We start from the raw sequence: 15,450 nt of genomic DNA, 5'->3' as shown, positions 1-15,450 counted from the left end.
TGCTTCACCTGGGTTGAGTAGTTATTGTGTGCACTCTGTGACCTGCCCTTTGTTCCTGTCTTTGGTCAGTGTTGAGCTGTCGTACCTTGCGTGTGTATACACTTGCCCAAGCCTGTTTGTATCTTGCAGGTTTCCACTAAGGGTACTTAATTTTTTTTTTAACCAAACCTCTTGTGTCTTGAGTTCTCTCTACATTTGGGTTCACTCTGCTCATTGTCACAGTGCTATTACTGAACAGCAAAAGTGAGAGTGAAACTGTCAGAGGGTGATGGTGTTCAGACTGAAATAGACAGGGCATGTGAGTGAATCTGTACAATAGTGATCAACGCTTTGTCTCCTGAAGGGGAGCTTTGTTGCTCTGTGTGCTGTGCAATCCTCAAGGATATTTGTTTTCCTCCATTTCAATGTTCCAGAACAGGTTGTTGTCATGTGTTACTGCAAATCCAGATCCTGACAGAAAGATCCTGACACACCATCCCCCTGTTCTTTCTCCTTCCATCCTTCTTGTTCTTATTATCCTTATTTTTATTCTTGTTCTAATTCTTATTCTTATTGTTCTAATTTGCAGAGGAACACATGTTCACAAAGGCCCCCCCCGCCCTCCCCACTCTTGATAATCAGCCAGGACATGGCCATTATTTATTTAAATTCCTTTAATCGGCTGGTTTGTGCAGGTGTCTGGCACAGCAGGGGGTGCTCTGTTTGGTGAATGATAAATGTGAAGGCAACTGTGAGACAGGTATTCCTGATTCATACCTGAGGGCAGAGCATTTTAATCAGCACAACAGGTGTGTTTATTTACAGAAGCACAGGGGAGTGTTCTTTCAGGAAAGTTGAAGTCCAAAGGTTGGAGAGTTGGATTCCTGAGTCGTGATTTTGAAAGAGAAGATCTGTGCAAGCCTGCAAAATGGCAGCAAAGGTTTCATTTCTGGAAGAGGAGCTCTGCTGCTCTGTGTGTTTGGACATCTTCAAGGACCCTGTAGTCCTGAAATGCAGCCACAGCTTCTGTAGAGTGTGTCTGCAGCAGTGCTGGGAAGAGAAGAGCTCTCAGGAGTGTCCCATCTGTAAGAGGAAGGCTTCTATGAATCCTCTGCTACCTAATCTGGTTTTAAAGAACATCGTTGAGTCCTACTTAAAGCAGAAGGCTGAGAGTAAAGTTGGACAGAAGACTGAAGCCGCAGAGGAGAGTGAAGCTCGCTGCAGTCTCCATGGAGAGAAACTTCTGCTCTTTTGTGTTCATGATGAGGAGGTGGTCTGTGTCGTGTGTCAGACCTCGAGGAAACACTTAACCCACCAGCTCTGCCCAGTGGATGAAGCAGCACAGGATCTGAAGGTATCCCATTTCCTATTTCTATGTTTGAAATATGTAACATTGGCTAAAGCACATAATATACAAGAAAAAAAAAAATGTTTGAAAACAATACATCCTGACAGAGTTCTTTGCGGCCTGGTGTGGAAAACAGAGCCACAACCAGGAAGTACAGAAATGTACGATCAAAGTACAACCATTGAAAAGTGCCCTGCAAAAAAAAATATTTTGAGAAAAATTGTTTTTTAACTTTGCTTCAAAAATATAATTTTAAACTATTTTTATGCTCATGCAAAATAAAAGATCTACTGTCTTGAAATCTTATCCTTTGATTACTGAGCTTGTTATAGTCTAGCAGTCTATACATCTTGCAATCTAGAGAACGCTTTAACTAGCTTAAAGCTCATGTATTAATTTAGCCTAACTGGCATGGTTAGCAGCCTTCAGATTCTTTACAGAAGTGTGTGATTGAACCCATAGTCATTTCATTCATCATGTCATTCTTCATTGTAACCCCTTTTGAGATATGGCAGTCTCTTATTGTCGTGGTTTCATGCAGATTTGTTTGGCTGTTCGCGGTTCACAGTTTCACATGTTAACGCCTGGCAGCGTTGCCTGTTTGCTTCGTTCTCTGTCGTGGACCATAGAGAGCTGACAACACATAGACACTGACCTTAATTTCACACATTGCACGTGTTTGCATGTACAGCTTGATTAACAGGGTAGATGCATTCTGCAAAGTCATTTTGCTCTCAGAAATCCGTTCAACAGAGATTCAAATAACAGGCATGACAAGGGCTGTATTCCAGAATTTCTGAAAATTCGGCTGCAATTAGTAAATAAATACCAACAAATATGCCATTTCCCTTCAATAAATGACACCTGATGGAAGAGAGAGAAAAGCAATCAAACAGCCTGTAAAGTGTCTCAGAATTATTAGTAATTTACATTATTTGCTTTCTTTTTTCATAGAATTCATTCTTGAAAACATGCATGCCTGGGATTACCTTTAAAATAGTATTTGCCTCAAAATGCTTCATCAGTTCATCTTGTTCCAGGAGGAGCTGAGAACTGCACTGACTTGTGTTAAAGAAAAACTGGACAGCTTCATTAAAGTTAAACAGGAGAGTAAGAAATCAGCAGAACACATCTGGGTGAGTAGATCAGTTAGGAACAAATTTGAACTTCACAAAAAATACAGAAATTTTACATATAGCTAATATTTGATTTTTGAATTCCAGAGTCAGACCAGAAAAACAGAGAGGCAGGTAAAGGCAGAGTTTGAGAAGCTCCATCAGTTCCTGCGAGATGAAGAGGAGGCCAGACTAGCTGCACTGAGGGAGGAAGAGAAGCAGAAGAGTCAGACGATGAAGGAGAAGATAGAAAACCTTTCCAGACATATCACAGTCCTTTCAGACAAAATCACAGCTATAGAGAAGGTCATGGACACTGACGACATCCACTTCTTACAGGCAGGTGCTTGAGTCAGCTGTAGTATTCTGGGTTAACATTGAATGATTGTTATTTTTGATACTGAATACATTCTTACAGTCTCTGACACAAAGAGAAAACACACTGTTTGCCGCTCCTTCCTAAATATTGCAAACAGCCCTTGCAGACAAATAGAAAGATATGTGCACACCATCTCACACACACTAACGCATGCAGTATTATGCACCGTCATCAGAATGTTGTGTCTGTGTTTTTCAGACCCACAGTGAGATTAGGAGAAGGTAAGGACACTCTGTCCCCTCACTCTTTCATCTGTTTAAGTCAGTCAGTCACTGGTACTTTGCATTGACTCCTCCCCCACAGCATGAGTGACTCCTGCTTGTCATTACAGAGCCCAGTGCAAACTGCAGGATCCACAGCTGCTTTCAGGGGCTCTGATGGATGTGGCCAAACACCTGGGCAATCTGAAGTTCAGAGTCTGGGAGAAGATGCTGGGGATGGTGCAGTACAGTGAGTACTGGGGCAATGAGGCAACAACAATTATTTTAATGTTTTTTCTTTACATAACATTGTGATTCTTCTCCATGTTCTGTCAAAATGTAGCTTTAGCACACAATATGTAATCCTAAGTAATAGTTATTTTGTATACAAACCCTCTCAATCAATCCATCTACTGTCAGCTCTCAGCCACTACATATTCAGTGCTGTTGGATCTCCCTTTAATTGCAGCAGATATTCAGAGAAGATTATACAGTGCCCACCATATTTATTCATACCCAATATTCTACATACCACTGCCTGGAGCAAAATCATGTTGTTATCAAATAATCTGTTTTATTCCAGAAAATACAAGGATCACATTCATTCACACCCCTGTATTTATTTTTTTTTTGTAAATCCTCCTCTTCCAATGGACTACACTTGCAAAATGCTTGCTGTACAGTTTTATGGGATTGTTGTTTTAACCATTTTTGTACTGGCATTTGTCCTGCTCCATGTTCTTTGGGTCTTTAAGATTTGATTTGTGAACTATTTTCTCGAGTTTAAACCACAAACGTTAGATGTTGAATTGAGGTCTGGAATTTGAGACGGCCAGTTGCAATTTTGCATGCAGATTTTGTGTGCAGTTAACTATTTCTTTGTAGACCTTTTGGGTCTCATGGATATGAATAAATATGGAGAGCACAAATCATAACATTTTGTCAGTACCAGTTTTCTTGCTTTGAAATGAGTCTGACGAAAGAATAGGCATTGATGTCTACCTCAATTCACTTACATTTTTTTGCAAGTGAAAATTGTTTCTGTGTTTGCATGATTTATAAATTTAGTTTGTGTATGTTTTTATTTGTTGTGTTTGAGCTTAAGCAAAAAATTTAAATCTATTTGTGTAACTCTTAATTTAATTAACTTAATTTAATTTGTTACAATATTATAATAATATAATATAATATAATTTGATTTGATTTCAATTTTTTTCTTTTTTTTCATGCAACTGTTTCCCTTTTGATCCTTCAGCTCCTGTGACTCTGGACCCCAACACTGCAGCCTCCTGGCTCTGCCTATCTGATGATCTGACCAGCGTGAGATACATTCAAACAGACCAGCAATTTCCTGACAACCCAGAGAGGTTTGACTTGTACGGAATGGTATTGGGCTCTGAGGGGTTTACCTCAGGAAAACACAGCTGGGAGGTGGAGGTGGGGAACAAATCCGAGTGGGATGTAGGAGTGGCGAAAGAGTCCATCAACAGGAAGGGGGAGAACGAATACAGCCCAGAGGAAGGACTCTGGGTCGTCACCCTGAGGGAAGGGGATGAGTACACAGCCTGTGCCTCCTCACCATCACCCCTCACCCTGAAGAGGAAACCCCAGAGGATCAGAGTAGAGCTGGACTATAGTAGGGGGGAGGTGTCCTTCTATGACCCCAGCGACATGTCACACATCTATACTTTCCGAGACACATTTACTGAGAGACTCTTTCCATATTTCAATCCTTGTGCAAATAATGATGGAAGCAACCCAGGAGCCCTGCAGATCTGTCCAGTGAAGGTGTCTGTAACAGTGATGTCATCCCAGTGAAGATGTCTGTGACAGTGATGTCATCCCAGTGATGATGTCAATGAAAGTCATCTTTAGCCTGATATTTTGAAATTGTTACATTTTCTGGAGTGAAAGGGAGTATGAAAATTTGATAATGTCTGATAATCATGGGAGGCTTTTATTTTTCATCTCTCTTAGATACTGTAGTCTCCCTAAGGGAGACATTTGCTTTGAAAAGTAGACATCATTACAAAGACAAAGATGAAATAGGAAAGTACGCACACAAATCCCCTTCATGTGCTAATTCAAATAAGCATTTAACACAACACACACGGTAATAGTAACACATCATACACATAGCAATCAAAGGCGAAACAGATGAAATGAAATCATTTTCAGAGGCTGTCACATTAGTTAGTCAAGTGTTTGTCAATATTTTCTGGAAAGAGGGAGCAGTTGTGTCTGTAATCTTTTCTTTTCTACAAGAAAAAATTTGGTGGATGAGTCTGGTCTATAGTCTTTAATCTATAGGATTAATAGACATGCATACTCTGGTATGCATGTTTCTCCAGCAAACTTCAAGAGCTTCTAGCTGCAACTGTGAATATCATTAATTTTCTCAGTAGTATATCTGGATTTGTTTGTGAATCATAGTTTGCTCTGCTTTTTGTGTATCTTTGCTTCTGCCACTGAGTACAGACCTCTTTCTTTGAACAGATATTCACCAACTAATGTTTCTATTGGTACTCTGAAAACATGCAAAGAATATGTATATGCTGGAAACAGAAGTAATTCCTTTTGGGTAGAAGGTTAAGTTACTGGGGGAGTCATGATTAAAAAGTTATGTGAGCTGATGTTAGCAACTAACATGGGAGATTATGTCGGTCCTGTAATATAAAGCATTCGGAATACAATTCTAACATTCAAGGGAGACTACTGTTTGTTGTGCTACTACTTTTACAGAAATTAGTCAGATTCATTTCAAATGATGATGTTTAAAAGCCTGAGGCAGACCTACAGTATGTATATCACAAGGGTCAGATATTTGGTGTGAATGTATTACACGGGTCTGATATTAGAGTATGTATATTTCACAGGTCTGATACTGCTGTACATGTGTTACATCTGTGTACGTTACCATTGTCCTCCTCATCGGGGTTGCTGTGATCCGCATTATTGGCCCAGGCAGGAAGCAGCATCATCACAGGTGCGACCAGGTGACAGAAGCCCAGCGGCAGCGACGCTAAAAGGAATCCTGTGCTTCGATCACAGCACCGTGCCATGGAGGGAGGGGGTGGGGGGGGGGGGGGTGGGCAGGAGTGTTTGAGATGAGTGTTTGTAGATCACTGCATGTAAATGTTATGACAATAATCTCGGAATTCCAGTCGTGACACTTCATTAATGGTGAATTACGTTCATCATTAGCTTGTTTCCACTCACCTGTGTCCAGGTGCACTTGATTGTGACCATGCTTATAAGGCCTCTTTTACTTAGCACCAGCTGTAGGTAAGGTGTTGCTGAGAGCAGGTACCTCCAGGTGTGGCTGGCTACCTGGTACTCAGTGTGGCAGTGCTTGGTAGATGCAGTCTGTTGAGCGGCTCAAAGATAATGCCCTCATCTTTAGTACAGGTTGAGGTTCACAACTGGTCATGTCATCTGTGGACAATGACTGGGAGAAACCTGGCTTTGTTCCACTGAGGGGATCAGGTCTTATTGTCTCAGCACTCACTACCATTTTTCGGGTGCCTGTGAATTGCTCAGATAACAATTGGCACAGCCCTCAAGATGGCCGTCGTGTCACTTCCTGTTTACACAATGTGGAGAAGAGCTGAGCAAAGCAAGGGGGGAAACAAAAGTGTGTTGCACCTGATGAAATGAACGAGTGAAAGGGGGAAAGAGGCTGGTAAACTTTTGTGTATGATACACGCATGACAGGATTTCAATGAATGAAACAAATGCGGTTTGTTATATGTTTGATTAACACTTGGTAACTGAACAACCCCTATATAATGTTGTTTGAAAAATACTGGAATAATGAGCCAAAATTTTCTTGTTTTGAAACATTTATTTTAAGCATTGTTCTGCCCTTCAAAGGGAATGCAAGTTTTCACATTTTGGTATTTACTCATAATTCATATATTACAGACATCAAATCCAATCCAACAGCTTTGTACTTTGTCCTTAACTTTGAGCAATAAACTGAATCAAGCATTACATTTTCTCTATTCTTAAGTTATGTAACACTCGCTTAAACTGTTAAGAACAAGGTGCAATTGGACTGAGTCTGGACCTTAGTTTTACTTTTGCCTTTTGTCGTCTTATTTATCATTTCCCTAAATGGCCAAAAGAACCAGGGTGCCCCCCCCCCATAGTCAGGCCTTGGTTTCCTGTGGGATATCAGGCTTCTGTTGAACAGGACAAGTGCTGATATCACCAGCATCAACAACTGAGGGTGGAGACTTGGGTGTGGTGCAGGAGCCAGTGAGCAGCAAGCAACAAGTAGATCTCAAGCAGATTTTAAAATTTTAAAAAGGACATTAGAGGCCAAGATCAGGCACCAAATGCTGCTGTTGCAGAATCATACATGCCACAGTGGTGTCTTTGGGGGTGTGTCTGGCTCCTCATTAGGCCTCGTACTTCAGGCTCCACCTGAACGCCCCACCCCCACGCCTCTTCCAGGCTCTGCCCACAGTGTCCATCCCACAGTGCTGATGCTGATGCAGCCAATTCAACCCAAAAACATTCAAGCAAATATCTACAGACAGGCTGAGTGCTGACGGCTGCCCAGCCCTTAGAGGCAGCTCAGACAGTCACTTCATTTTGCTTTTTAACTTTTTTTGCATTTGCCCTTTGTATGTGATTCACTCAAAACATTCTGCACAGAAGTGCACCTGTGTGTGGACTGAGTGTGGCACATACACGTAGCGTGAATCTTTGCTGACCAGCTGTGTACACTGAGTCTGCACTTTCTCTCCTGTGTACTTCTTACTGAATGCTCTTACTGAATACGCTCCTTCATGCGCGGAATCAATCGGTTTTGGTTACTTAGGCATTTAGGACACGTATGGGTATACCTGCCAGAAGCTTTTGACAAGGACAAACAACACATTTCTGAGAGGACACCAATACAGTGAAAGTAAGAAAGAAAGTGAGAGAGAGATAAAGAGAGAGATCCCAAGAATAAGTGTAAATAATGCAGATACTGTAGAGGTACATACACACACATACATGCATACGCACACATACACACACACATGCACACACACATACATACACACACAAATGTGCAAACACAAACAAGCACACAAACAGACAAGCACACCTACATCCACACACAGATACACACATGCTAACAAACACATATAGACGCGCGCACACACACACACACACACACACACACACACAACCTTCTCTTTGTGCTAAACTATGACAGATCCATTCACCCCTGAGGGAAGTGCTGCTGTTGCTGGTACCGTTATATTCCCCTGTACAGGGTTATATTCCCCTGTGCATGGTTATATTCTCCTGTATAGGGTTTTATTTTCCTGTATACAGGTATACTGTCCTGTAGGCTGTGTTTGCTCACTTAGTGCTGCTCTTATTGTCTGCAAAGGCTGGAAATCATTCTGCTAAAATGCATGAGATTGTGATACCCTGAAGACCCTGAATGGTATTCTAGCATTGTAGTATATTGTAGATATTGTAGCATCATTAAAACTGCAATACCTTAACGAGGATTAAAAGTTATTTTACACCATAGGTGGCTCATAAGCTTGAAGCTGGGGAGGCAAGGGTCCTAAACCTGGTTTTGCATAATTAACTAGTGTGTAACTTTAATATAAAATTATCAATAACATGCAGACTCCTTTGTTTATAAAATCAAATGTAGTAGCATTACCTTGGTGTACTTCACATGTAACCATTTTCCCCATAACAGAGACTGGGTAGCAGTACAGTAAAGATTGATCTCTGATATTTTAGTAATTAAGATGGTCATGTGAAGTGCACGTGTGAAGTGTAAAGGGTATATTCATGTATTACACAGGTCAAAACAAACCATTACCTGCTGAGTGATCTTGTGTAAGTTAGTAAACTAGGTATTTACACAACTCACAATACACCAGGTTTAGGACAATTAGCAGGTTAGAAGTAAGTGTTAAGCTTCCCTTATTTTGAGCCTTAACTGTTATCCACATGCATGGCTTTGTAGGGTACACTGACGTGCACCAATAGATTATTCTGAAAAAAAAAAGATGAGGCTGTACAGAATTTCAGAAAAGAAGAAAAAAAAACATCAAGATTCAAGAATTTTGAAAGGTTTGAAAATATGAGAAAGGCTGTCAACAGAAATATGCATAAAGGTGAGCCACTACATACAGGAAGAAGCAACAGCAGAGAATGTGTGCGAAGGTGTGGAGAAGCAAGCTGTGTACATCCCGAGAAATAGAGGAAACTAGCAGGGCTCAGCTGCAGGACAGCAGCTGGCAGAACAGCGCCCTCCACCACCGTAAGAGGGAAATCACATGACACTGCTGGAAAAGAGACAGAGGTTTGGGAGACTGAAGGGTGTATACCTGTGACATCAACCGACCACCAAAGACGCTTAAGTCGAAAGGGTGCATGACATCAGTCAAATATGAGAAAGAAGCACGTTACCAAAAGCTTTCTGTATTATTTGTACAAAATGTTCCCCACATTTTTGATCTTTTATTACATTTATTTCCATTCATCTTTGGACTTTTCTCTTGGTTTTAAGGTTAGATTGAATTTTCTGCTACCTTTAAAAAACACAAGTGCTCTTTTTTCTTATTTGCCAGATGTCTGCAGCTACAGTCCCTAGTCCCTATGTGACTGGGTCATGTATTTGGCTGCCTAAGTAAGCTTAGTCGTGTCACTAAAAAATGTTCAGTCTCTCCTGAGACTAGAGAAGTTTCTCCCTGCAGCATGGATTTCCAATGTGTCTGAGATTCACGCAAACCAATAGCAAAGCTTTCTGTGCTGCCTCTTGACTGACAGTCAGAGCAACACACAAAACTAGCAAAGAACTGCCACTAACATTCCAAACACTATACAAAGCAAGATATGTAAAAAAGGTTATCTGTACACCAGCTTGGAAGAGTGGCCATTTTGAAGGTTAAAGGAATACAGTATCTGTTTAGTACAATGTCACTGGCCAGTGCTGCATCTCCCACTACACTGAACTAGTGGCACATCATTTAACCCCTCTCTTCTTCACATCCCAACCACAGCACATCACCACACAACAATGACATCATGCACAGACTTCCCCTGCAACCTCTCACCAATGCTCACGTCATAGAACCAGAAAAAAAGACAAAGTATCCACATGCCATGCCTTTGTACAGCCTTTCACCACAGCAAAGAAGCCTGGTTTTCCAGCCCAATGCCCTTACTGAAACAAATATACGGTGCCCTGCCCCCCCGTGGCCAATCACAGCACAGCTCCATGGCCACGTCTCTATTCTACAAGGTGGAAAAGTGTATCTGAGGCTTGACCTATCACATTGCTGCTTTCCGCAGCAGGACGGACCGTCACACGCGTCACACGGATATGAAATTACTAGATCTGTTCCTCCCACTCTGAAACACTTGTAAGACGCCATTCAACCGTACTGGGTAGACACTAAATCTCTGATAACTCCATGTACATATGTACAACAGTCACTGTTCTAGAATTTCACTCTGTACCTATGGCAACCACGACTGCTCATCCGCTCAGGGCACCCTGCTGAGCAAGACAGTTTTATGCATATTATGTATCTTGCTGTAACCAGTCTAATAACACTGTATTTATGGTGCTTTCAACTCCCCTGTGTAAAGAGTGAATTAGCCCGTCCTGTGTGTTGCCCGGAAACTTCCTCTTCACATTATTACTCTGTAGGACTGTGTCATGAGTCTATGTGCTCCCCCACTAAAAGGGATAGAAAGCTTTGGGGAAGCAGAGGTGGGAGGCTAGCTCCATCTGCTGGCTGTGTGATTCCTGCTGGATTGATCCTGAGATTTAACAAACAGGGAGGGCGGCTGAGACACCGTTGAAACAACACGTACGAGCGATCATGGCTGATGAGCACGATTTAGCTGTTTTTCTTATTGTTCTGAAATACCTTGGTCTACACAAAAAACAGATCTGCCTGAAAATACAGCAGTTTGAGAAAAAAAAAATTTCTAATAACCTTTTTAAAAAATGTAGCGCACTGCCAAGAAATACATTCTTGACTTCCAAAGACGTGGATGAATAAGTTAGTGGACATGCGTCCACAGTCCATTCAGTCTCTCCAGAAGACGGGCACACAGGGTTGGCGTGAGCTCACTCACTCCTGAGCTCGAACACCCGGGCACCTTGTTACAGTCTTTGACATCACTGAGTGAGTGAGAAACACTGTCCAGACATTCGAGCAGAGAAAACAGCACCTCCATTCTCAGAGCTGTCTCTCACTGTCAGAATATTTTCACTCAAGAAAAAACTGTGTGTATATAGCATGTGTGTGTGTGTGTGTGTGTGTATGTTGTGTGTGTATGTGTGGATGTTTGTGTATGTTGTGTGTGTATGTGTGGATGTTTGTGTTGTGCGTGTTGTGTGTGTTGCGTGTGTGAGGTGTCAATGTGTGTGTGTGTGTATATGTGTGTGTGTGTGTATGAAAGAGAGAGAGAGAGAGAAAGAGAGAGTGTGTGGTTGTGTGCATCTGAGTGTGAGTGAGTGTGTGTGTGTGTGTGTGTGTGTGCGCGCGCGCATGTGTGTGTGTGTGTTCAGATCCAGTCCTTTCCCTAAAGCTTTAACATCCAACGAGTAAATGCTGCATTCGATCCATGAGACTCCCCGCCATTGTCCTTGTGAAGTTAAGAAACAAGAAGGACTCTCTCCTGTCCTTCAACAGATTAAAAATGAGCAACATGCAGCCTGCAAAGGAAAAATGAATCAAAGAAAAATGATCCTCACAGAAGAAAAAAAAAATCCAGTTTTGCTGCGCTCCTTGTGGAAGTCGCAGTGACATCCTACAGCCACTAGGAGCTCCAGAGGAAGCCATCCATTGGCTTTGATTCCAGCTCAGGGTCTTACAAGGGTAAGGAGGGAGCTCGCTCGTCGTTGGGCGTGGCCACGTCATCGCTAGGCTGCTCCAAGCTGTCCTCGGGGCTCAGCGTGCTGTCCGACGGGGGTGGGGTGCTGTCAGGGGAGCTTTGCTGCTGTCCATTGGTGATGGGCTCCGTAGAGATGGGAGGGGCCGTGGGGGTATCAGTGGGCGTGGTTAACTGCAGTGGCGCTTGGGTCCCACCCCAGGAGGCAGGGTTGTGTAGCAGAAGCCCCTCCCCCAGGCTGAGGGCTAGTCCTTCGCTGGAGCCCAGAGGAGGGGTCTTCTCCAGGACACGCCACTGCATGATGCTGGTGTCCTTTCCCCCCGTGGAGATCAGGTGGCTGTCGCTGTGCAGGAAGCTCACGTTGGTCACGTGACTGCTATGGGCGGTGTACTTGTGGCTCGGGGCCTGGGCGGGGAGGGGGGGGGACAGACAGACAGGGGGTGTCAGACCTTCAGACATGCACCATCACTGCTCCAGCAGAGGAAGAGAGCTATCACTGTAAGCAGGGGTCACCGGTACTGCTGGTAGTGTGATGTAGTGTGTTAGGGAGCTTTGCTTGATAGCAAAGGGTGGCAGTGTAGCATAATGCTGGGGAGCAGGCCTTATAATCAGAAGGTTGCCAGTTCACTTCCCCTGCTGTACCCTTGGGCAAGGTATTCAACCCACAATTGCTTCAGTAAATATACAGCTGTATAAAATGGATAACATGTAAAAATTGTAACATATGTAAATCGCTCTGGATAAGACTGTCTGCTAAATGACAATAATGCACCATAAGGTTTCAGGGTCAAATCCTAAGTGTGTCGCAGCCCCTCTACCTTTGATCACCTCATCTCATCTCATTCACCTTACAAATGGATAATGTAAACTCTGCCAATCCCCCCATATACAGGGCTCTGCTGAGCAAATGCATACAAATCTGAGTTTCTTTTGGCCAAAGTGGGATGAGGCCTCATAGATTGCATAAGCAGGGAAAGTTCTGGTTTTAATTTTGCCTGCAGAGGCTCCGTAAAGCATTATTTGTGTATGAGGTGTTTAGGTTATTGCCACCTACATGCCAGTTTTTTACACCACAGACTACAGGCACTCAGATTCTGAATTCTACCAAAGATTCAGATTCTATTGATGGTACTACATGTTTGGTGAAGAATTTTTCTTATGTGTATGTTTGGTAATCACACAGTACTGTTGTCTGTGTGCTTGGTAAAGAGACAGCACTGTGCTCTGTGTGTTCAGTAGAGACTGATTTGTCGTCTGCTTCAGGAAGGGCTGAGCAGTACTTGCTCACCTTAAACCGAGAGCAAGGGTACTGGAAGAGATGAACTTTGCAGAAGTCGTCGGCCAGCGCAATCAGTTTCCTGTTGTGAGACCTGATCAGGGCGTTTATGTCTGTGCCGTCAGACCCCTCTGGCCACACCCCTGTGCAGAACGAGGCATAGGAGAGGGTGGTTACATCACAGATACAGAAGAGGGACGCCACAGGCAGGTTCTTCTGTTATTACCAGTTGCCTCCAGCAGATGGTGCCTCACTGACCTGGACAGCTGGACAGGGCACTGCTGGAACCCTTACTATGCTGAGTGGATACTGTGAAGTGACACTAGCACGCTTGGGTGCAAACACACACACACACATGCATACACAGACAGACAGAAAGACAGACAGACAGACAGACAGACACAAACACACACACACACACACACACATACTTTCTCTTACGCTGCCTTACTCTCCTCACAGTGACTGCCTCCCACTCCAGGACCTCTTAAAATCTCTCACAAACCTCAGGAGGCCCATCACCTCCAGCTCGTGTTTTAACCTTGTGGCTGAACGCACAGGATCACATCTACAGTAAACTGCTTTTCCTTTCATTTCCTCTCCACTCTCATAAAAGGATGAAGAAAGGGGGATTGATGGTCCGGAGCTGTTTTTCGCAGCCCTCTCTCGGGAACAGAGCAGTTCACATGACTCAGCCAGCAGGAAAGCAGGATTATAATGTGACAGCAGATTTATTACACCTTCGAGCTGCAGAGCAGGGTAGAGGACAGGAGGATGCTTCTCCACTTTACTCACCTCTCAGTGCTTGCTCTATGTACGTGTGTGTGTGTGCGTGCGTGTGTGCGTGTGTGTGTGCGTGTGCGCATGTGTGTGTGTGCGTGTGTGCGCGTGTGCGCGCGCGTGCGTGTGCACTATAGAGGGCGATTGTTGCAAAATGAGAATGGAGTGAGACTGGTTCAAAGTAGGTGGCTGTAAGCACCAACAGCATGACACAGACCAGCTCAAGACCCCCCCAAAGCGGCACCTTACCGAAGACGTGGAACCCCAGCACGCAGGTGTACGTGGCCCAGTCCACATCCTTACACTCGGAGCGGTTTCGGATCAACCGGCAGCCGTTCGGGACGTCCCCTGGGAGAGAGGCAGGGGGCAGCAGTGGGAGTCGTTCAGCCCAAGAATATAATGCAAATACATTTAAACTATATTCATTCGAAGCAAAAATATATTGCAGTAAACCAAGACGGCATCTATTTCCATACTTTCGATACATTGATTGAGCTACAAAAATACATTCCCTAAATATATATTCTAAATATATTCTTCTTTGTATGGGCTTTTCGGAGAGTGTAGACCCATGAAAGTGTGGACCCTAATCCTGGATCAGTGACAATTTTGCACTTAATGGCTGTGATTAGGAATGGAGGTGGGCAAGCTGATTTCAGATCTGTTTCTAATGGTAGAAAGCACTGTGTGGAAACCTCAATGTCCACATTTCTTTGTTGAATGCTACAGGATATAATGTCCAGCTACCAATGGGGTCTTAAACTGCAGTAGGGCTGTACTTTGTATTTTGATAGTCGGATAATCTATCGATTATTGAAACGAATAATCTACTATTCGGATTATGAATCGCACAATTACTCAATGGCTCTTATTTATCTATCGGCTTTTAAATTTACCTTGAGATTGTTTTATGGGTATGGTCACACTGGTGTGATTAGCCGTTTAGCACGTATGCTAAAATCGGTGCGATTAGAAAACTAGATTGGAAAAATTCTAGCTAATTTTATCTTTGAGGAAACAGCGATTTAACATGAAAAAATATAGCAAATGCTAACTGAAGACTACGAGAAGCCTAATAATGCATAACGAAAACATAATGAACCATGTAATGTAACACGCGCTACATAGCATAAAAATAAGTTACGTGCGAAAGGGTTAAGAGTGAAATGCTGCCACACGTCTGACGTCTTTTGTCGTGAAGGTGTTGCCATCTCTATTGTTCACTCCAGTAAAGCAACATAGCTCAGGCTACATGTCTGAGCATTCCGAGTCAGCACAAAAAACACACGCGATGATGTCACCAGCTAATCGACAGTTAAATTCGTTGGCAACTAATTTGGTCATCAATTTTAGTCAACTGTGCTGATTATTCGTTGCACCCCTAAACTGCAGTATCTCCAGGTACGACATCTCTGGTGGTGACATGGTCTCCAGACTCACAGTAAAGGATTTCATAGTCGCCAGAGTTGGACATGATGAAGCTGTTGTCAGGGGACCAG

The 15,450-nt window shown here is 43.2% G+C and overlaps 2 protein-coding genes across 3 annotated transcripts in view; one reads left to right on the top strand and one right to left on the bottom strand.

Moving 5' to 3' along the window:
- Positions 1 to 907: 907 nt before the first annotated feature.
- On the top strand, positions 908 to 4,839 carry LOC118789873 (tripartite motif-containing protein 35-like). The gene is made up of 5 exons (XM_036546616.1): positions 908 to 1,333; positions 2,368 to 2,463; positions 2,551 to 2,785; positions 3,131 to 3,271; positions 4,277 to 4,839. Exons 1-5 carry the CDS (start codon positions 908 to 910, stop codon positions 4,837 to 4,839), a joined length of 1,461 nt encoding a protein of 486 aa, XP_036402509.1.
- Positions 4,840 to 11,511: 6,672 nt separating this feature from the next.
- LOC118776721 (echinoderm microtubule-associated protein-like 4) overlaps positions 11,512 to 15,450 on the bottom strand; it is a 29,717-nt gene continuing 25,778 nt past the window's right edge. For both annotated transcript variants that reach the window (XM_036527249.1, XM_036527257.1), the window contains 4 exons: positions 15,392 to 15,450; positions 14,201 to 14,299; positions 13,184 to 13,314; positions 11,512 to 12,300 (listed from right to left, as the gene is read on the bottom strand). The exon at positions 15,392 to 15,450 is cut by the window's right edge and continues 29 nt beyond it. In XM_036527249.1, the coding sequence (XP_036383142.1) occupies positions 11,875 to 12,300; positions 13,184 to 13,314; positions 14,201 to 14,299; positions 15,392 to 15,450 (715 nt within the window). In that variant the 3' untranslated portion in view covers positions 11,512 to 11,874. The remainder of the gene's footprint in view (positions 12,301 to 13,183; positions 13,315 to 14,200; positions 14,300 to 15,391) is intronic.

The sequence above is a fragment of the Megalops cyprinoides genome, chromosome 1, assembly GCF_013368585.1.
Source record: "Megalops cyprinoides isolate fMegCyp1 chromosome 1, fMegCyp1.pri, whole genome shotgun sequence".
NCBI classification, from domain to species: Eukaryota; Metazoa; Chordata; class Actinopteri; order Elopiformes; family Megalopidae; genus Megalops; species Megalops cyprinoides.
The sequence above is the reverse complement of the archived record's forward strand: the minus strand, read 5'-3'. Positions and strand labels throughout refer to the sequence as shown.

Bases quoted from the DNA above. Each gene is read 5' to 3' on its own strand.
- LOC118789873 (XM_036546616.1), top strand. From the start codon at position 908: ATGGCAGCAAAGGTTTCATTTCTGGAAGAGGAGCTCTGCTGCTCTGTG. The intron at 2,786-3,130 runs GTGCTTGAGTCA...CCACAGCATGAG, and splicing joins CATCCACTTCTTACAGGCAG to TGACTCCTGCTTGTCATTAC. The intron at 3,272-4,276 runs GTGAGTACTGGG...TTGATCCTTCAG, and splicing joins GCTGGGGATGGTGCAGTACA to CTCCTGTGACTCTGGACCCC.